This window comes from Rhinolophus sinicus, chromosome 15, assembly GCF_057876585.1.
Source record: "Rhinolophus sinicus isolate RSI-liver-muscle chromosome 15, RSI-T2T, whole genome shotgun sequence".
NCBI lineage: Eukaryota > Metazoa > Chordata > Mammalia > Chiroptera > Rhinolophidae > Rhinolophus > Rhinolophus sinicus.
The window spans coordinates 116,510,359-116,533,517 of record NC_142515.1 but is presented as its reverse complement, the minus strand read 5'-3'; the positions used below and the strand labels follow the sequence as shown (position 1 = coordinate 116,533,517).

Sequence of the window (23,159 nt, the reverse complement as noted above, 5' to 3'; positions counted from 1 at the left end):
GTAAGTCTGATGTCATGTTGACCATAAGGCAAAAGTCAGATCACATGAGAGTTGTGTGCCAAAGTGTGCTCAGGAGTTTGGCATCTGTACTTTCTTTTTTCAGATGCAAAGCTAGTAATTAGTGATTGCAAATCTTTCAGAAGATTGAAAAAATCATAGACTTAAAGGAGACATTTTCCAGATTTTTACCCAAAGCAGCCAATAGATGAATAGATGCCAAATACAGGGTTTTCCTAGAATTTCCTAATACAATTATGAAATACTGTACTCGTTATTGAAATATAGACGATGGCATCGCTCTCTCCAGGTTTTATTTTGTTAATTACTTATCCTGCAGAAATGAGGGACTTTCAAAGTCTAGCACCTACGAGATACTCCGGTGTATAATTCATACTGACCTAAATTTTCTTTTACCAATAAATAAAAACAGAAGGTCACATGGCCAATGGAGGCAAACTCATAGATTCTACTTCTATTGTGTTTTAAATCAGAGGTAGTATTGGGTTTCATCTCCCATGACAATTCTGAGGACTAGTGGTAACCACTTGGCGTACGGATTTGGGGAATTCAACAGAAACATCAGTCATTGGTCCATAGCAATGAGAGAATCTGATGGGCAAGAACTGTGATGACGCCTGCCGAGGGTGCAGAAGGGTCCGTTGTACCCTGTACTTGGCTTTGACCTGCGAAAGGGTCTTCCAAAAAACAGAAAAACGAATAGAATTCCAACTGATTTTATCTCATCGCACTTCCTAGTGTAAAAGTCATGACATGTGACTCTGACATAATGTTTTGTGTTTTGTTTTTGTCTCCTCGAGCCTGTGGGACCTGTCAAGTCTGACAATTGCGACAAACAGCCAGGCTCACACAGGGCTGGAGGAGAAAGAGGTGTGTGAGGCTGCAGCAGTCTTAGTGTGTTCGTTTGTGCCTCCCTAGAGCCTGCCCTGCACTTTGGGGATGACTTATCTATTTTCATTAAGAGGTTTTTTGTTCCATTAATTGTTCTGTCAGTATAATGGCTATATTGAGTGAGCAAGACCCAGAGCATACAAAGAAAAATTAGTTATGTCTCCTGTGTCCTTTAAAATGTATTCGGTGGAACTGGTTCTTCCATTGTTCCTGTGTCAAAAGCTGGGTAGACCCCATTACTATTCTGGTCACTGTTAGGTAATAAAAAGGATACAGACCTGTGCATGATACTGGGTAGAATTTTCTATTCATTTTTGCTTAAATGATATTTGGCTCTTAGGAGTTTTTTTTGTGAGAAATTTGCTACATTTGATAAAATAAATGTTTAGAATAAACCAGAAGGCTCTTACTCTAATTGCTATACACTAATCTCACTAAAATACCCTTTTCACCACGCCTTTTCATGCCTCCCCAAATTCTCTCCTCACAATGCCTCTCCCCGTTCTTCCTTCATTTCCTCCCTAGTTTCTAAGACCCTTTGCGCACACACCACACCAGCAAACACCCAGGCTTGAAGGAAAAAATTGTCTAATCAGCTTCACTCCCATCCACCACTCCAGTCCCAAATTTTAAGAAATCCAGCATGAGCTATGCAGGGATCGTGTTGGCTTCACAGGTTGGATTTCTTTACTGTAATCTTATGCCAGTTTAATTATAGAAATATAAAGAGAATAAAGGTCATTATTTTTCCTACAAACATTAAATTTAAATGTGAAAAGTCCATAGATAGAACTACAGAGAAATTAACCGAAAAAGTTCAAGGAAGTTAAAGCAATTCTTACTTTAATTATTCTCTGAATTCTCTTACCTTGGTCTAGATCGCACAATCACTCTACTCTCTTACTGTCTTCGACTTGTAAATTATTTTAGAGACAAGTTTATTTAGTCTCATAGTATCGCTTGGTTCAAGCTTTTATTTTTATTGAAAAAAGTACATTTCAAATTGCCTTGGTGCTTGGATCATTTGTTTGATTAAATTAACCCAATAATACTGTTAAAACTACTTTAAAAAATACATACCAACAGAAATATACCATTTTTATTCTTTATTTTATATAGTCAATTTAGTAGAAGAACATTCTCTGAACATACAAGTAGGTTAAGATTTACATTTTCTAATTTATTAAAAAATAAGTTGCCAGGCCAAAATATGCACATAATATTATTCACTTAACTATCACATAGCAATGGGAAGCCATATGGATTTTTATTAATGTGGAAATAGAATATCACAGGAAGGTGTTTCTTTGTGTTTATACTGCTTCTTAAGTTTCACTGTAAATGAGTGACATTTGTATTGTCACAAAGCCTAATCGCATATCTAGAAATTTCTTTTAGATTATTTAAACCAATTTCCAAAGCTTTATTAATAAGAGAAGCTGGGACTGGGTGGATTAAAGAATTTAATTGACAACTCTAAAAAGAATTTAATGGTGACCTATTAAATAGTAACCTGCATGTTAAATTTGCACATCTTGTTTCATTTACAAAGTTGTTAAGTTTCTTTTGGAAGGGAAAGTCATTAATATTTTTCTTTTTCAGGTTACTCTTGACCATTTCCGTAAATAACTCTTCCAGTGGCCTGAAGAAGTTAATGCTGTACTATAAGACAAATTATTTTAAATGAGCCATTTATACATATGTAACTTCTCACTTTTTAATGGGAAATTTTTTTGTATTGATTTATGCATTAAATGATGAATGTGAGTGTCATTTTATATGCCTATTCTGTGTATATGTACATATGTGTATGTATGTATATATGCAAGGCATTTCCAAGTACAAACTTCATTAGTATAACTAAAATATCATCATTATCAATGTAATACCATACCTTGCTGGTTCATCAGTGAAGGAAATGATAGGATTTCAGTGTCCCCTTAATTTATTTCAAACAATAAAAATAGACTCAGAAGTTTAGGATGAGAAGAACTTAGATTTCATCTATGATGTGACAAGCCTTTCATTTTACAATCATTAAAATACAATAGAATAAAATCAGTTAGTCTTTAAAAACTGCGGATGATGCCTACTAAAGTTTTGGATCAGAATTCCAAATAACTGTAAAAATTATGTTAACACATGAAAGCATAAAAAGAAATATTTGTTCTTCATTTTGAAATATTAATGAGTAGTGATATTTTCCATCATTGAGTCGCTGGACTTGATGATGAAATTTTCATCCTGAAATTGTACAATTTAGGAAGGTATACAATTTATTTGTGTGTCCAATTTACATGTTAATTTTCACTTGATGGAAGTTTTGTGTCTTTTAGTTCTTCCAAAACTTGGTTTGGTAAGCAGATTCTCATTGATTACTTTTCTGTAGAAGGATTATAGAGAGAAAATAAATAACATGAGACATAGTTATATTTAAATACAGCAGGAAATTAATTCATAAAATACATTTTAGAATTTTACATTCTTACAGAGTTGGCCTTGCATGTGATTGTGAGGAAATGAAAGGAATTTCCTTTTAGACTATCTCTATTAGAGTTATGTGTAAAGATACAGAATTACTTAGAAAGTCTATTCCAAAAGCTTTGGATAAGAAACAAACATAATTGCTGTGCTGTTAGTAGCTACAGAAATGAGAAACTAACAAAGAACTTTTGTAGGGGCAGAATATAGTGGGAAGGCAGTAAATGATAAGTGAGTTGAATTACATATGCATGTTTTGAGGTTAAGGCAAGCTCCCTAGTCTATAATCTCTTGGGAATAACCTTTTTCCTTGGGCATAAACAAGGAGAAGTCTGTACGAAAACTCACTGCTAAATTCCCCTCTGATTCTAGCATGAGGAAGGACACAGGACTGGTCTCCATCAAATCTAATGCTCCATCTTTCTTGGTTAGAAAGTTGGATTGATGTTACTCCAGGAGAGTGCGTAAAAGAGATGCGAAGAGTCTTTGCTCTTGTCGAAGTGAGTTTTTCCGTTTTCTTCTATTTGGGTTATCATAAGAACTGTGCACCCCAAGCTTTATCCCATGAGAAATGGACTGGTGGAGTCACACCTGACCACTACCATGGGCAGCTAACTCAGATTCACTTCTTATCGTTTCCCACCAAGCATAAATCATGTGCAAGTTCAAGGAGGTTAAAGCAATTCATCCTTTATCCCCTCACATCTCTAGTTCTTGGTAAGGTGACACGATCACTCTAAATCTCTTACTGCTTTTGGTTTATAAATTACTTTAGAGTAGTATTCTATAAGGACAGGACTGAAGCATTTTTAAATCATCTTACGTGTTTTCTAACATTTCCTGTGAGGTGGGATCAGATTTTATAATTCATTTCACTAATTTACTAAGACACATTTAAAAACTTCATTTGCGCAAATATGGGGAAATGAAATCAGCCTAAAATTTGGTTCATCTGACTTTCCACTGTCTTTACATATATTTGAGACAGGAACAGAAAACCAGAGCATTAACCTTGCTAATGTGGAAATGGTACATTTCTTGGTACACCACATGCTGTTTTCTTCCAGGCCTTGGCTCACGCTGCCCAACTGCCTTGCCCTGAGAACGTCCATTTCTCCTTTAAGGCTGGCCCCAGGTGAGCCTGTCTCCAGAAGCCTTTGCTACCTGCCCCCATCTCCTTCAGATGCTATCACCTCTGCTCCTTCTGGCCTGTTTACTGCAATGGCCACATTCTATCTGTCTGCCCCGCTAGACTCTCAGATTCTAAAGGTCAGAGAGTCATAATGGTATATTTAACGTGAGTGTGGTGCCCAGTCCACAATAAGCATTTGATAAATGTTTGTTGCACTTCAACTTAACAAGGATATTTTAATGCACTTTGGTGGATTAAATTGTCCCAAACGTTTATGGGCTAGTCCACAGAGGGGCTCAAGATTGTATTTAAAAAAAAAAAATAGCAGAGGAAATGCTAAACACTAACATCGTCACCAAAATAAATAAGTAGCTAAAAGGATATATAGAAATTTAAGTAACAAAACATTAGGCTTTGAGTGGTAATGGCTCCATTTTAAAAACAACATCCAAACTTTTTTTGGGAACAATGCAGGCTATAAATAAGTACGTTACAGATATTTGTTCCAGCAGCAAGTCCTATAACAAGGTAACCTTAGTAAATGAAGTGAATCTGGTACATGACTCAAAATTTTTTTGTTTTAAATATCTGCAGATAGGATTTCATTAATCCTTTTAGCCGAGAATTATGTATATGCCATTCACTCTACAGACCTTGAACTTCCTAGTGTTAAGTAATTAGGTAACAATCATCCTTAAGCTTTAAGGACCCACAAGATAATGTGATGAGGCAAGTCCTGCATATGGGTTATGGAGTTTTGAAGGATCTTTAAAAATCTCTATTTTTTTATGATCCCCCAAATCTAGAAAACCTAGCAAGTCCTTTGATGATAAGAGCTTCGTCCAGGATAAAAACTGGAATCTGGAAACTTACAGGACCTCATTTCTGTCATCATTTATGATAATTACGGGGAAACCTTCCATCGATGTTGTAGAAGGCGGAGTCAGATCTCTTTTGCTGGAGCATTAAAGCCACAGAGGCTTGTTCTTGGTGGACTTCTCCCAAAATAGATGTCACTTGAGTTTATGCTTCAGACAAAGGTTAATAGGAACTAGATACTCAATTAGTAAAGTTATACAAGAGGCCATAATGAATGAGATAAACGAAACTGAATAGATACTTAAACAAATATTCAAGGTAGCAACCACTAATCAGCTCTTATGAATTGCTCAGATTCTGGTATGGAGGCTCCAGGATCATTCAAGTTTACATTTTTTTCTGTAAGGAACTACAAATATGTGGGTGTTTTTTAATGTAAAAATCTGCTACATTTTAAGGCTAGAAATGAATGCTCTTTTTAAAAAATACTGCATGGGTCAGTACTCTTCTGGATGAACAAAATATACCTACAGTCCTCCAAGATGTTGTGTATTTACTTAGCAGCTGGGAGTGGAAATGAAAACAAGGGGCCAAGTGACTGGCCAGTTGTTCAGGGGAGTTCATTTGGGAGTGGAGCCTGTAGTATAGACACTAGTTAACAGACACGAATACTCACTCACTATGACCAAGAACTGTTTCAGATGCTTTATTTGTAGCTCTTCTAATCCTCAAGGAACTCTATGAGGTTGACACTATCATTACGGCCATATTAAATTACTTCCATGTTAACTATCATTATCCCCATCTGAGTAGCTTGCCCAAGGTTCCAAGTGTTAAAAGTGTAGATTCAAATCCAGGTGTGGCTCCAGGTCTGGGACTATTAAACTATTCCCATTGAAAGGTCTCCTTTACACAACTTTGCAGTTTGGAAAATAAGTACACAACAGAACTTATTTTTGCCTTACTTACAGTATTTGTCTTACTTTTTTATAAAAGATATTTTTAAAAGGAGAATTTCATTATGCTGCAGACATAAACATTTAAAAAAAAAAATCTTAGAGAGCACTGATGGTATATAATATAATGGTATCCTAATTGGACACACCCCTCCCAACTCAGAAAGAAGTAACTCATTAATTGGTTTCCCTTCCCAAAAGGCAAAAGACAATAAGAATATTCACACCAACCTGGATTTCCTGTTTCTATAGAACTTCAAGGACCATCTGTGTCATCTGAGGGTGATGGTTGTATGTCAACTGAACTTTTCTATAAATAAAAATCAGAAAAATATTAATGTCACTATTTTCTAAATTTAGGACACTATAAAGAAAAATGGCTCAGATTAAAAATATTTTTTTTGACTAAAGTTTGTTCTCTTTTGGTTAAAATTTACTTTGTAGAGTTCTTTTTTGGGAGAAGTCATTATTTCATAGATATTTAAAAATTTGATCTAAAATTGTATTTCTAAATAGTATTTGTCATTTCCATAGGTGAATTATTACCCCAAACATGGACTCTGTCATATTTCCCTACTATGATAAAAAGCAAAAATAGAAATTTTTTAAAAAAGAGGTAAGATCTCTTAGTCACACTGATCACAACCCAATTCTTCTACATCCATGCAGATTTTCTCTGAATTTTGTCAACTAAGTATTTCATTGACTTTTTCAGACCAAGAGAGAAGACAACTTAGTTTGTCACATATACACAAAACAAAAGGAGATATTTTCTCCTCAGTATTTATACTGCAGACAAGAGGAGTTATCTTATATTTAAGTCCTTACAGAATCTCTCATATTAGAGCAAACACTCTCCATTACTTTACTTTTATTAAGAAACTATTATTTAGAGAGAATTCATTTACAGAGTCATGATAATCAATTTAGGTTTAGATGATTATATAAGTCACCTAACAGAAGTAAAAGTTAAAGAGTTAAAAACAGAAAAGGGCAAAATAATTTATTATTGATTACCAATCTAACTCAACTATACGGTTCTTTTGTGACTAGACACTTAGTGATCTAGGATTACAGTTCCCATTACAGCATCATAAATACATGTGCAAATGTTATGTCTGAAATAAATGATGGTTATAGGAAAGGTCATGTGCTTTGGCATATGGTTTCGTTTGGACTTAAAATTAGATTTAGTGATAAAAAAATCACTCGTGCTGGAAAATTCATGGGTGAAGTTTGAAAAATTTGTTTCAGGAAATACGAGAATGAAAAAAAGTAAATGTTTTATAAACATATGTAAACATATCATGTTATTTTAAATATTTTTCATACTCAAATAAACTAAATGCTATAATTACAAACTTGAATATGTCATCTGTAGCCATCAAAATATATTAAATCTAGTTAGATAAAAACTTTGGAGGATCTTTCATTGGAAAGTGGGGATAGATCTATATTTGGGGGTTTCTTTATAGGGAAAATGCAAAAAAATAAAAAAATTCTACTAGCGTAACTCAGTAATTTCCCTATGTCCAGTTGAAAAAGATGGAGTCTCATGCAGTTTTGTTTCTCTGTGAGTTTAATTGAACCCAGAGGAATAAACTCTCCAAGTGATGTTCACACCAGTATTTATAGGAAATTAAAAACTGAATTCTCACCGTAATCAGGCGACCAACACAGTAAGCAACAAGGAGTATAATTCCAATGATACCAGCCATCACCCCAAAAATAATGCCTATTATAACTTTAGGAGAAAAGAGAGCAGAAAATTACAAAAGTGTAAAATACATGACCACATATCAATTGATAAAAAACAGTTAAAATCAAGGTAATATAACTTCGCCTTTATAGAAAGAAATTAATATGCTTATATTATATTAATACACTCCAGTATATTTTATCTTTTCAAATATGAAGTATTTTGCAGTAACCATGCTGAAACTGAACCTTTGAGTAGTAAAGTTTTTGGTCCACAGTGACACAACTGACAGAACTAACACCCAAGGGTTCCAACTCCAAGCCAAGTGTTCTTTATAGGCCCTCACAGACATAATTTTGGATGACAGTTCTGTGGACATGTGACCCCAATATGAGAAAAGCCACGAAGTCTTTCATAGTTTCAAAGTGATGACAGAAAATAATGCCTGCATGTAGAAAAAGGTACTGGATGGATAACAGAATGAAACTGGTATAAACAGTTTACTAATGAAGAAAAGAAGTCTGATGAATTTAAGTTACTTATCCTAGACAAGACACCTAGTTAGAAGCAATTGCCACTGTAATTCAGGTCACCGATATTCTAAGCTTCCGTTCCTTCCACAGTATCCTTATGCATACTCTATACTATAATCACTAAAAATGTTTTTCAAATCTTTCACGTGTTGGGAATGAAACAAACTTTAAGTTAGAGGTATATTTGCCTGTCTCCCATAGGCATAGTATATTTGTAGTGCTTCCAAATGAAGTAAATAGAACTGAAGACAAGACATAAAGGTAAAATGGCTTATTTATTTGGCTTATTTCTATTTAGAAGTTGCATTATTGATAAAAACTAAAAGTAACTTTTTCTCCCACTGGTATTGCCCAGCCTTCCTGTCCACTTAGCTTTAATTTATGAGATAGCGATTCAGTTCTACAATCCATTTTTGTTCTTATGGAGTATGGACACAGGCCAAATGTGAAGGGAGGTTTAGAAGGGAGGCAGAACAGTGAATAAGCACATAAATGAACAAAGCCGGGTCTACAGCAGTATCTACGGGGAAAGCTACAGTCTCCGGTTATAACAGGTCGGGAAGGTTGCCCCAAAGTGGTAGCACAGGGGCCAAGGAAAGAATCAGGATTGAGACATGAATGGTCTATATTTATTCTTGATATGATGCCAATTAATAAGAAGATTTTAAGCTCCTTGCGTTCTTTAAAGTACAGATAAGAGAAGTTCAATCATTTTATAAGCCCTTAGACTTTTCAAGGAACCATGGTTGCTGAATAGACTTTTCAAGGAACCATGGTTGGTGAAAAAGTTAAAAAACATCTAAATTAAAAGTAAAATTATTATCAAGTTATGTGTCACTATTTCCAAAACGTTTAAGACAATAAGCAATGCCTATTTTAATTTTTAAAAAGCGTATTTTGTTTGCCTTTATAATTTTGTATGAAAAGAAAGTTATTAACATACACTCTTTCGTTTTTAAAATTTACACTTCTTATTTTCTTAAGCATAATTTATAATGTAATGATTGTCATTTCATGTCAAATATTACCATACCTGGTTCTGAGAAATTGGGGGCAAATTCTGGTGTTTGTCCTAAAAAGACAAAATTTCAAAGTAGGTCAGAATACACGGGGCATGTCTAAAAAAATAAAGACCATTTTGAATTAGATTATATAGTGGGTTTCTTTTTCTTACATAACTGTGTTTAGGGAGCTATTGTTCAACTTTCAACAGTTAGCTAGTCAAAGTCATGAGATAATGTGTCAGTATTAACACTAGTAATCCTGTTATCTACTTTCAACCACCCAACGAATTTGCATGGGTCAGAAATTAGCAAACCATCTCATTAACTAAAGGGAAGGATACGAGAGAATACTGGAAGAAGCCCATGTGACTTCTACAAGAAGAAGTACATTTTTTTCAATGTAGAAATGGTGAGCAGAAAGGAGACACGTGCAGCCATCACCCCACATGAACTTCAGTCCAACCCCCAAAGAAGCAGTGTTGCTATCAACTTTCCAGATTTATGCTACAGCCACCAGCTGAGTCCCAACGCTTACTGCGTCCTACAGGAGCTTTTCTCAACTGTCCCACTAAATTTCCTGTCTGAAGTCTCTAGTAGTTTCCTAATGCTCTGCCAGAGTGAACCTCCCCCGTAGCAGTCCACACTTCACATTTCTTTTGTCGGTGGTCTCCAAATGCCATTTTATGCCCTGAAGCTGTCTTACTACGACGCTGCACAATTTTTCTTGAATTTAATTACTACAAATAAGATATTACACTATACTGCATCACATAGTCAAGGCCTGTTGGTCATTCAGTAGCAGTTGTTTATAAAGGTTAATTAGGGCTTAGCTTCCCTTTGTGACAGTGATTGTTGTGGTTGGTGTATGAGCTCTGGAATAGAACAGATGGGGCTTCAGCTTCGTCCTAGTTGGGTGGCCTTGGACAAGTTACTTAATATCTCTGTGCTTTACTCAACTTACTCAACTTAATATCTCTGTGCTTTAGTATTCTCTTGAGCACAGGAGATTAGAATCCCTATCTCTTTGGATTCCTATGAGGACCAAATTAAATAATGCATGAAAACTCCTAGCACAGCGCCCCTCCATGCTAGCCACCATTTCTAGGATTCATGGCATGTAGCAATCTGTGTGTCTATAGATGGCCCTTAGATGCTTTCTGGCTTGACACCATCATGTTGGCTTCACATGGAAATCACTTTGAAAATTAGAAGCCTAACAATCACCTAGTTTTCCTCCCTTGGTTTCTGTTAAAATTTGTTCCTTCCTTTTATCCCAGTACGTTTTCTTAATATTTCTATTAGCTAATGATTTCAAAGCCACTCTAAGTCTTCTTCGGGGCTTTATTTTAAATCTGGAGTATCCTGCTTACACCCCACCTACAAAGGACTCTCTTTCTTTCTACTTTCAACCATCTCTTGTTAAGTCGTCTCATCCCTAGAGACCACCCTTATCTCAGCACCCAGCTGGCCGCATGGTTCTCATTTATTAGGTACTTATGATGTGTCAGGCTTTGAGCTAAGCAATTTTATATACATCTTCTTAGTTCATCTTTAGAGAAACACTGTGAGGTAAGTATTATGGGGTACATTGGAAAACGGAGGGGACAGAGGCCTGTTGGGGAGATTCACTCAGGGTCAGTGGCTGGGACAGCTGAGCCCCACTCAGGTTCACCACCCCGGGCCCTCCACACCAATGCACTCTTGGCTCCCTTTTTCTGGCCCACCATTTCAGGGTCTCATTCACCCTGTATGTGCTTTGCTAGATTGCTTTAATTTCTTTAACCCACAATATTGTTTCTGTGAGATATTCTAGAGTGAGAATTCCTCTGGAGTAGGGACTGTCTTCTTAGCTTCCATTTCTCAGTCTTTGTCAGTTTCCTCACAGAGACAGGTCCTGTTAAATAGTGTTGCATCATAACAATAACTCCAGAGCAGCTATTTTAAAATATGGACAGACCCATTTTCCCTCCTGAGGGGGTTGTTTCTCTACCTTGTCTCGTTATAGCAGCAATAGAGAGCGCTGAGGGCCACACCGTGGTAAGCACATCTGTATAAAATAGAAGTTAAGAAAGGGATCAAGCATGAGGTGACTGAGTACACACCATAGAGCATATCACAAAAGACAAATTCATTTCACATCTCCCGCAGGGGCAGCTCCAGAAGCTGCATTTGCAGAGCATTTTGCATAATTTGGGGAAATAATCTCTGTCTCATTACTCCATCTCCCAGATATAATCCTACTTCCTCAGTAAAAATTAAAATAAAGATAGTCTTAAATTCAATTTTCTCCTACCCTGATAGAAGGTGAATCTATTCTAAGCTTCCTCACCTACACTTTCTTCTTTATACATCCTCACCTGCTTAAGCTACTGTCGTGCGGAGTGGCCTGCGGGGTCTCTGCTCCCATTCCCCACATAAGAACGCAGGATATGGTGAGGCCAAAAAGGAACACCCACGGAGCCATAGATACGGGAGTCATGCCACTATATTCTCACTGGCGGCATCCGCCTCTCTGCAATCCACTCTTGCCAGCTCAGCCACCATCTTGCTAGCCCCCATTTGCTGCTAGCGTAGCCACAGCAGTTATATTAGTGGCCAATGGCTCACTGGTTACAGCTGACAGCCAACTAGCCACTGCTGATGGCCATGCAATCACAGTTGATGGCCATTTACTACTGAGCCAGCACCTGTCTATGTGAGGCCGAGAGCCTGGAAACTACTCTTTGGGGCTCTGTCCCCACAGCTACTCTCAAATTTCAAGGTAAGGAAACCAAAATCCGACAACCCGCAACAACCACCAAGAATGTTCTAAGGCTATATTTCACAGCAACAGCCCACACATCTATCTGGGTCTCCCAGGTTTCTCAGGCCCTAATCAGCTAATAGACATCTGTGGACATACTCAGTTATGCAAAGTTGCAAAATTTCTGTGAAGCGGATTTAATATAAACCGGGCTTTTTACAATAGACTCTTGAGTTGGGTCAACGAGGTAGAAAGCAACCAAGTAAATCCGTAACCATTAAACAACAGACGTGGTTTGTCTCAAGCTCTCAGGGGCTGGATTACTGAAGAGTCTCACCTGCTTTTTCTTGTTTTTCTTGCTCTTGTGCTGCTGTGCTCTGAGCCCCTAACTTTCTGTAGCTAAATCAGCTTTGAATAAGTCTGCTTGCGTTGTTTTCAGATTACAGATCAATTTAAATATCATCCTATTTAATTTAGAATGTACTTTTACATTTATGTCACAAGGTCACTTGGAACATCTAATCCAACTTCCTTACTTTACAGGTAATATACTTGGTATCATAAAAATTAAATAATTAGCTCGGATTAACACAGCTGGTAATATGGACAGAAAGTGAGACCTCCTTTTGGTGACTTCCAATGTCATTCTCTCTCCCAGATCTCTGCCTTGTAGAGCTCTTGTCAGCAAGATTTCTTTGATGTGTTAACTTAGTAATTGGTGAACGCTGGGGGATGCACTGAACACAAAAAAGACAAATTTCTTGACATTTCCAGACATCCTAAGGACTAGAATTTGAATAATAATCATGTCGTCTTCATTTTGATGATTGTTTCACACCAATTTATTGCCCTCCTGAAATTTCTTAGCCCTCAGTGTCCCCTTGCTATAGCCACCAGGAGAAACTGTTTTCTGCTCTCACAATATTGACACGAGGGTCATTTTCTTACTCTTTTCACCTCTTCTAACAGGAGCACATCCAGATTATTTCTGAAAAATGCCACTTCTGTCTCCAAGAGAAGCACATTGACCGTGGGGTATTGTGGAAATGTGCCCGGCATCTGGCCACCCAGCAGCAGATGGGTTTGGCGCTGCAGTTCCTTCGCTACCCCAGGCTCTGCAAAACTTACTTGGATGTGCTTACCCCAGGCCCACTTGCAATGAAGCACTGGCTGAACCATGCAAGATGGGTAGAGTTTTAGGCAGAAATGTGGAGGAAGGAGAATTAAGGTAAAGGAAGAGCAGGGGCTAAAATGCAGAGAAAGAAGAGGACGTCTGCACTCAAGCAGAGGTTAGGGGGGCCGCTCACAGGCAAAGGTAGGCAAATTTCAGATTAACAAGGGTTTAATGATCAAGTGGCAAATGAGTGCAAAATAAAATAGGAGGGTGGGTTTAACAAGGCCTCAAACTCCTAGTTTAGAAAATTGTTTTCAGTCCCCAGACACTAAAATGGCGTTTGCTATGGTCCTTTGTACACAGTACATATTTGTGACCTGAACTGAATCCCATACTTTTAGGTTTGGGAAGGGTGGAATGAATGAATGAATATTCCAATATTAAATATCCCAAGTCAGAAATATTCCAAATTTGCTTGCTTTTTGTTCCCTCCTGACTTGCAGCTGATAGAAGTCTCATCTTGCAAAAGCAAACTCTTACAAAGATATACCCTGCATATAAAATGGCTTAAATAGTTTCCAAGTCAGAAATATTCCAAATTTGCATAGTTGTATCATCTCACAATTTACACTTACATAATATCTGAATTGTACCAGAACATTCACCTCTTTTGTCTCTTACCCTCACTGCCCTGTCCTCGCAGTTGCTCAGGAAAACTCTACCAGCCTGAGATGTCTGTGTTGGGGGAAGGGAGCCTGACAGGGCCTCTGCCACCATTATACCAAGGAGGCAGGGTGACCTGTGAGCTCAGAACACAGTCGGGATACAGTTGGGAGTAGAGCTCCAGCCTCCTAATATTCTGCTCAATCCATGAAACCACACGGCTTTCCCCAACAGTGGACATTTCTCACATAGAATGTTTTTAGAAAGAACAACAGTAAAATGCAATTGTGGACAAAATACCCGGTCTTTTTGCTTTATGCCAAAACTTCCAGGAGCTGAACTCCTGTCACGAATTGATAGCTCAGGCAGCTGCTGGCTTGGTTTCAATACCCTCCTGTCTTGCAGCTGATAGTCTTGTCTTGCAAAAACAAACTCTTACAAGGGGACACCCTGTGTACAAAATACCTTAAATAGTTTCCAAGTCAGAAAACTACATTTTCTAAATGTTACCGTTTCTTGGCATTGCGATGACCGTGAAAACTGATGGATAAATTTATTTGTGGAAGTTCTCCCCGGCTAATTTATGGTAAAACAGAAAAAAAAAACTCCCATCCAATGCCTTTTCTACTGAACCTTCCTGTTTAATATGCGATGAACTTATAAATGGGGATCTTGCCTTTCCAAATGGTGTTTGGAGAAGGCTATTGCCATGAAGCAATATTTTAAGGGAAATATTCAATTTTGCTTTTGAATCAAAGGCCTGACAAACTCAATCTGAGTCAAGTTGTAATAATATAATCAGATGTCCACCTGTCTATTGTCATTCATTTTTCAATTTTAGAGAGGTTTCATTAAGCCAAAGCAGCCAATTAAAATTCAGAACAATTGAACTTTCTAATGGGTTAAATGCCTGGTGTGATAACATTTGAGCTAGTGTTTTGAATATTTTGTTTGAATTCTCCGGTCAATAGCTGTTAACACAAAGCTACAGCCTGTTAATGTGTGTAGTTAGTGGGCCAGATGTCCAATGCTTTGTTCTTAAGTCACCTTTATCTAGAATTAGAACAGTTTCAGAAAACAATTCAATATGAGCCTGATTTGCTTGCAAAACAGTAACTTTCACAATTCGCCATATTCAATCTTGTGGTTTTTGACTTTGAAAACCTCCTCTCCCTCACAATGGATTTCACTCTATGCACTTTCCAAGGGGCAGCTCCCCAGCGGTGAAACACAGTGGAATGGCTCTGGTGGAAGCCAGGGTGAAACACAGTGGAATGGCTCTGGTGGAAGCCAGGGTGACAGCCCCGGGAGCCTTGAACCCTGAGTCCACAGCCATCTGGGAGCAGCTTTAAGGAACTCCACAGGAACTGAGCTTGGAAGCCCTCAGTCTATAAATGAGTTTTCAAACTGCAGGATGGGATCCCTGAGTGCAAGAGTTGGTAAGCTTTTTCTACAAAGGGATAAAGAAAACATATTTTTGGCTTTGTGGGCCATGTGGTCGTTGTCGGTTACAACTCTTTAACTCTGTTGTGACAGTGCAAAAGCAACCATGAGCAATAGGTAAACCAACGCCTAAATGAATCAGTATTGCTGTGTTCCAATAATTATTTACAGACATGACATTTTTAATCTCACGTAATATTCACATGTCACAAAATATTATTATTCTTGGGGGTGTCTGGTTGGCTCAATAGTTAGAATGTGGTACTCATAACACTAAGGTCGCTGGTTCAAGTCCCACATGGGCCAGTGAGCTGCACCCTCCACAATTAGATTGAATAAAATGACTTGACTTGGAGCTGATGAGTCCTAGAAAAACACACTGTTCCCCAATATCCCCCAATAACAATTAAAGAAAAAAAACCCCCAAAAACAATAACATAGAGAAATGGTTAATTTTCACTAGTAATCAAGGAAATAAAAATTGAAAAAAAATACACCATATCATTCATTTATCCTATTGGCAAAGATAAAAAGACTTCTGGCACACAATTTAGCAAGAAGGGACTGAAGCAGATACTCTCAAAATTTAACGATGGGTGTATACCTTGGTATAACTTTGGGGGAAGGAAATTTGGCAATATTCATCAAAACTTTTAAAATGTGCATACTCTAACATGGAATGATGAGTTACAAGGATGTCCATAATAGCATTGTTTGAAAGAATATAAAGTAGAAACAACCTACATATTCAAAAGCATAGCCTAGGTTAAGAAAACCATGGTTTATGCATTCGATATAATATCATGAAGCCATTAAAGTGTGTTTACTGATATGGAAAAAAAATGCACTTTGAGGAAGAAGCAAATTTCAGAATACTGCATAGAGTAATTTCTTAAGTATATATTTATAAACATATCTAGAAAAATATATGGAAGATTTGCACCAAAATGTCCAGTGTTGATTTCTGGAGAGCAGAGTGGGAAACAAACTGTCCTCTCTTGGGGGAGGAAATGCAGCGTGTTGCTTGAGGATGAAGGCTCTCCAGTCAAACCTCCTGGGTTTGTCTCCAGCTTCACTGTTCACTGGCCGTATGACTTTAGACAAGTTTTTAAAACTTTCTGAACTTCTGTTTTTTCATTTGTGCAATTGGGATAATACCTACTCCATATTGTTGTAGTAAGGATGAAATGAAATAATCTAGGTAAAGGGCTTAGCATGGGAGGTATTAATATCAACTTTTCATTTTTCTTTAATGAATATGTAAAAACTTAAAATATACTCCATGACCCCATTAAACAGATACAATAGAAGTCCACCATTCTCCTCTCTTTACGTATGGTTTATGCAAAGTAAAGAACTCATTTTCTCTCACTGGATAAGTTTTCTGTATCACTGGATCGACAGTCCCTAAGGCCAAAGGTGGTACAAAAGTAAAGTGGAAGATCTCTAACTGCTACCTGTGTGGACACTTTTGAGGAATATTAACAAGTGAAGGTCACAGGAGGTTAAGAGCACAAAGGCCTAATGTAACCTATAAGGAGGTCTCATTTTCAAATTGGATTGGAAGAAACATACCTCAGCAGAAAACCTTTAACTTGACTTCTCCAGGAAACTCAATTTCTCTTCCCTGAGTCAAGTGAGTTTGTTTCTGTTGTTCTACCTCATTAATTGATTCAACTTCAGAACACCTCTGTAGGCTTATTTATCACACTTCGAAGAGAAAGGCTCTTTGCATTGGACCTTCAAAGCATGTTGCTGAAATGGAGTCTGATCTAAATCATCAAAGGGGACCCGGCTCTTGAAGCAGTGAGGGTCAGAACTCGCCTGCACTTTGCACTGGGGTGTGGCATGGTACTAGGGGACTGAGAGAAGAACAACCATCTTTTATGATTTGGGGCTTACAGTTTTTGGAATCATTTCGTTTCCTGAGACAGGGATGAGCCAAAATTCTGCCCGACTCCCACGGTGTGAGAGAAGTCTCTCTGTGAATGAACTGTCTCAGGTTCTATATGCGGCCACTTTTCTGGTACCCTTAGCTACTGGAGCAAGGTTATTGGGGGTTTGGGGCATCATAGCAGACACAAGCCATATAAAAAACAGAAAATGGAACCATTATTCATGATGGGTCATTTCATACGTTCACTGTCAATTGTTGCTCTTGTCTCTACCAGATCTCTGAAATCACTTTCAGCATATATCATAACCAAGTTTGTTCAAGTAGTAATAACCCCGATGAAATGAATGCTGGTAGCTTAGTTTTCCTCTGTTAATGTTTGTTAAACATTGAAGACCTCTTCATGAGGTCTTAATTAAGAGGTCTTTAATGATAAAGACCTCTTAGAAAACATAGATTGTGTTTGTTCAGTTTACTTGTAAAACATATTTAAACTGTTGCTGATTACAAATTATGATTCTCTTTGCAGAAAATGTAGAAAATATTAAAAAGCAGGAAAAAAATTACCCACAATCCCCACACCCGGAGATAACACTGGGACGTTTCTTTTCAGTATTTTTGCTTTAGTTTCAATTTAGTTCATTTATCAAAGAAAGCCACACAGATAGGTACTTATTAAATATATGGATATGATAATAATGGCTGGAAATCTATTACCCACTTGTTTCTGTTAGTAAATTACCTGCTGGGTTAGGAGTGACCATACTTTCCGTGGTATCTGTGTGGTTGGCAGATGATGTAGAAATATAACCTAAAAAGACAAATTATTTAAAATGTGCTTCCCAAATTGGTTCATAGATGTTTTCATCAATACTCTAGAAACCAAAGTAAAAATAAATTTACCAAAAGGATGTTAAATTCAATTTTGCAATTTAGAATCAGTATAAATTGATGTTGAGATATTGTCCACTCGTTTCCCTCTCTTAGGACTCTTTCTTCAAAGGAATTCATAGTGGAGTGTCTACTTCTTTCTAAAAACCCAATTTCACACCAAACTGAAGAGATTTATAGGTTTGAGAACTAGGCTCAAGTTCATCTCAGGCTGACCTTTGAGGACTCATTGAAGTTTAGAGATGAAAGGGATTTTAGATACCGTCTATTCAGTGCTTTTTTTAATAGGCACAAGGAAACTGAGTCCCACGGGGGCTAATTGATTTTGCACAGTTAAACGAGTCGGCAGCAAAGCTCTGGTTATTTGTCATTTCTACAACTATTAAATATGTATTGACTGCCCACTATCTGCCTAGTTATGTGTGAGATACAGAAATGAAGACCAGTTTTACTTTTAAGAAATATACATAGTCTTGTGGTCCCTGAAACTCAACTCAGAGTCCTTTCCTGTAACAATTAAATGGACAGAAAGGCTCTCTTCTTGGGTCACTGAAGAAGAAGGAAATACCGTTTTGGGAACGTACGGGGGGATGGTGGATGGGGGGAGGGGGGTTCACACAGTGTGAGGGATGTAAATGATAAACGTCTAAGTTTTGCTTTGTCTTGTGCACCTGAAACTAATAAAAAAAAAAAAAAAAAAAAAAAAAAGAAGGAAATACCTTGCTTCGTTAGGTCATTCTAGGCACGTGCTTTTCAAACTGGTGTACCTGCAGGGTTATGTAGTTAAGATGCAAATGAAATTATGGCCTACCTACACTGAGCTCTCATTTTGCCTGAACAAATGAAAACAATATTCTTTTCTTTTCCTTCTCTTCCCTCCCTTCCTCCCTCCATTCCTGTCTTCCTCACTTGCTGATTCAACCAATATTCTACTATGTATCAAGAGTTGTGCTAGATTCTGGGGATAAAACAGGCATGAGAATACCTGTCCCTTTGGAAACTCCAATTAAATCAATATATTATGACCTAGAATGCAAATTTTGCATGATTTTTTAAAGTAAAATCAGGAAACTTTAGAGGGTCCTGGTTTGTGACATAATTTCCTAGTTGAAGTGATATAATACTGGATTCTCCAATTCTTAGCATCGGAATCTTGTTTTCAGATAACAGCTTTCGTTATTCCTTGAACGCACTACGTTCTCTCCTGTCTCAGAGCTTTTGTTCCTTTCTTCCATTCACCTTCAGTCCTCTTTTCCCAGATTTTGTAAGGTCGGCTTCTTCTCATTGTTTGACTCTCAGCATAAATGTCACTTACTAGAGAAAAATTTCCTGCCACCCTTTTCTAAAACAGCGTCTGTGATACGTTTATCACCTTACCAGGTTTGATTTTGTCTTGTTTTTCACTGTCAGTTATTTTCATAATTTACTTGTACTGTTTAATGTCTGTGTTCCCTCCCTCCGTGCGCCCACGCACACTGCATGTACCCTCGATGGGAGCTCACTGGTCTTTCTGCTCTGGCCTTGCTGTTTAGCACCTGACAGAATTACTAAACGAACAAATGAGTGAATGACTGGGAATCAAATTGTTTACAAAAAACTTACTCTTCATGTGGCAGATGACATGGCACATTGGAAATACTGCTTTATTTAGACTTAAGATTATTGGAGAAAGCAAAACAATCATTTCTTTTGCTAGAGCCAATGATGTTTAACCTTCCTCACACTTTCCAGGTTCCCCTCTTACACATAGAAGCAAAGGTGGGAAACCCTGTTCCCATACCTTTCTATGATCCTATCAAGTAGTCACATCAAGAGAGTTTCTTTGGCAGATGCAAAGATGAGAACAGCACTGGCCCTGAAAGGCCAGGGAAGCCTTCGGCGTCATACAGCCTTAATAACCTAGCCATGAGGTGTCACTTCAGGCCCTAATCCAGTTGCAGACACTTCTCCAGCAGGTAGAATTTCTTTCTTTCCCAGAAATCCTTTCCAAATTTTGGGCAGCTCGAAAACACACAAAGTATCTCCATCTATTTATGCCCCCCTCCAAAAGGTAAAGTGTCTACTTTGATTGAGTAATCCCACTTTGCCCTCTGAGAAAACACAAAGAATACCTCTTCTCCTGTGTAAAACTCTACCAATATTTGAATATATTTAAATATTACACCATACACTGATTTTTTTCTTTTCTTCAAGCTGTCTTCATACTTTGGTACTTTAAAAAATTTAGCGTAGCTTTGTTAGCCTTCTGTTTTCCTGTAATGTCCCCTTTCTCTGCCATTCAGAAATCACCATTGCAATACCCAGGTTTGTTCCCTAGTCTATGATTATTATCATAGCTAAATACTGATTAAGTTCTTTACTGTGTGCTGGGCACTGGAGTCAGCATGTTACATTAATTATTTTGTTTAGTCCTCATGTGATTACTATGAGGCAGGTACCCATCCTGGCTGAAGCACGCTCCTCATAGATGAGGATGCTGAGGCAAACAGAGGTAAGTCACTTGACTTTGTTGTTCCTCAGGCTTTCAGATGTGGAACCGATTTGAACCCAGTTTTCTCTGTCTCTCATGCCCTCGCTATTAACTATTTAATACATGGTTTTATGCCCAAATGTACTTTAGCAAATGCTGGATCTCTTCCCTGTCCCCTACAGAATGCCCAAAAGATCCCTGATACTTGTTCTGATTTGAGTTACAGCAATGTGTGATGGGCTAAAAATATTTCAAATGACTACTTCTCGTTATTTATGTGCTGGGCGCTAGTATTTCTAACACATAAACACTGAATTTTGAGAAGACATTTACCAGGAAGAGGCCAAAAATAATGGTAATTTAATACAACCTAAGAATACCCCTACATTATTTCTTTAATTTAATGAATTAGATTCAGATCCCCAAACCACATAGCACCTAAGCCAACAGAGTTGTTTTTTCTTTTTCCTGCCTCACACCTCAGGAATGGACCCACAGAGAGATAAACATGTCCCCTATGGTTTCAGAGTTCATGCTTGTGGTTTGTACCTTTCCAATGGGAGAAGGAGGAAATTATACTTTTTTGGAAAACTTTTTAAAACCTGAGGACTTTATATTCACCATCACCCTGATTAACGACTCTTTAATTTAGAAGTTAACCTCATTAAAACACAAAAAGCCACAAATTAATTCACACCGAAATCATTCTCATACTATTTGATAAAATTCTTTTCATTCTAGCTGGGCTTAGAATTCACGCATGCCCCTCATACTGGAAAGCTGTGATCCAGCCACAATGACTGACTTTCTGCTGCCATTTCCTTCACCTTGTCAGCTGAGTCCCAATAATATCCATGTAGCAGACCGGGATCTGATGTACGCATTCATTTAAGTAAGGTAGAATTAAAGTGGGGTACTTTATATTTTCATCTATCGTCTCATAGGCAATATAACAGCATCGGGCTAAAAACAAACTCCACTTACCTGACAATAGTAATCCAATTATTATATTTCTGTACATCCTGAGATCGTGAGCTGGTGCACAGTAGTCAGTGCAAGAAAAGCACAGGGATGACTGAGAGCGGCAGTCTAGCCCCAGCCTGCACACTGTTATCTCTCAGGCCCACCTTCCGGAGCCCGTCGTCCGTTGATAGGCCTGGGTGACATTTGAAATTATGCAAAGTTGTTCAACAACGCCTGTCAATAAAGATATATGGATGTCTGTCTAACTGGGGGATTAAAGTGTGAAGTAAAGTCTTCACTTCAAGGAACTGACTGCTATGTTAAATTCACTTTGCATAAATTAAGTGGGCATTCATAGGGAGCCTAGGAAATTGACAACCCCCTTCCAGACTCCAACACGAGGCTCCTCACTGAGGACACAAGTAACAAGGGATCGTATCCGGCACCTGAAACTGGAGAAGAACAAGAACCAGTTTCATCCAGCAGAACTTATCTCCTCGACCAGACCTGACCTTTAATTATAATGCCATTATAATCTCATTCACATTTCGGTTACTAGGACTCTCAGCATGCATGTGACGCCATGACAGTTTCAGGGGAGCCAAATAAGGAAGAGAGAGCAGGAAACTGAGGATCTAATCTACTGGCAGGAAACTGAAGAGCCTTGTCCATGGGTTGTTAGCAAACCCGCCCCTGGGAGGTACAAATAGCCTTGGTCAGGACTTGCTGGGTGCGACTCCATCTCTGAGTTTGCCCACACTTCCCTCTTTACGTGTGCACTTTCATTTCAGGAAACTTCCTGTGCTTTCTTGCATCTGTCTCGTTCTTGAATTCTTTCTTGTGCGGAGACAAGACCTGGTCACCGCTGCTCTGGGTTGAGTCCTCTCTTGGACATCCCTGTGAGTGTCCCACGACAGCATCAGTCAGGAGCCACCCAATGGGACAAACAAGAATTAGATTAGGAAGGCCTGAGGCTCATTAGGATGTGAGCCAGGCTGTGGTGGCTGTTCCGCAGTTAGAAACTGTGGGGACAGAGCCCCAGAAAGAAGTTTCCAGGCTCTCGGCCTCACATAGAAAGGTGCTGGCTCAGATGGTAAATGGCCATCAACTGTGATGGGATGGCCATCAGCTGTGGCTAGTTGGCCGTCAGCTGTAACCAGTGAGCCATTGGTCACTAATATAACTGCTATGGCTACGCTAGCAGAGAGAGAGAAGAGAAAAAAGAATGGGGGCTAGCAAGAAGATGGCGGCTGGGCTGGCAAGCGCGGATGGCGGTTTGCGGACAGTGTGGATCCAGTCTCCAGTGAGAGTATAGTGCCGCCAGAGAGAATATAGTGGTATGACTCCCCTACCTATGGCTCCGTGGGTGTTCCTTTTTGGCCTCACCATATCCTGCGTTCTTGTGTGGGGAGCGGGAGCAGAGACCCCGCAGGCCTCCCCGCACA

General features: G+C 38.3%; 1 protein-coding gene across 2 annotated transcripts; it reads right to left on the bottom strand.

Annotated features, from left to right (window-relative positions):
• Positions 1 to 2,000: 2,000 nt before the first annotated feature.
• GYPA (glycophorin A (MNS blood group)) lies at positions 2,001 to 21,975 on the bottom strand. Of its 2 annotated transcripts, XM_019730725.3 has the most exons (7): positions 21,736 to 21,889; positions 18,133 to 18,201; positions 11,524 to 11,580; positions 9,563 to 9,601; positions 7,956 to 8,041; positions 6,529 to 6,607; positions 2,001 to 3,292 (listed from the first exon to the last, which is right to left on the bottom strand). In XM_019730725.3, exons 1-6 carry the CDS (start codon positions 21,770 to 21,772, stop codon positions 6,554 to 6,556), a joined length of 342 nt encoding a protein of 113 aa, XP_019586284.2. In that variant the 5' UTR covers positions 21,773 to 21,889; the 3' UTR covers positions 2,001 to 3,292; positions 6,529 to 6,553. The 2 variants fall into 2 exon arrangements, with proteins under 2 accessions (XP_019586284.2, XP_019586286.2); XM_019730727.3 differs by lacking the exon at positions 18,133 to 18,201 and having other exon boundaries at positions 21,736 to 21,975.
• Between the last annotated feature and the right edge of the window lie 1,184 nt (positions 21,976 to 23,159).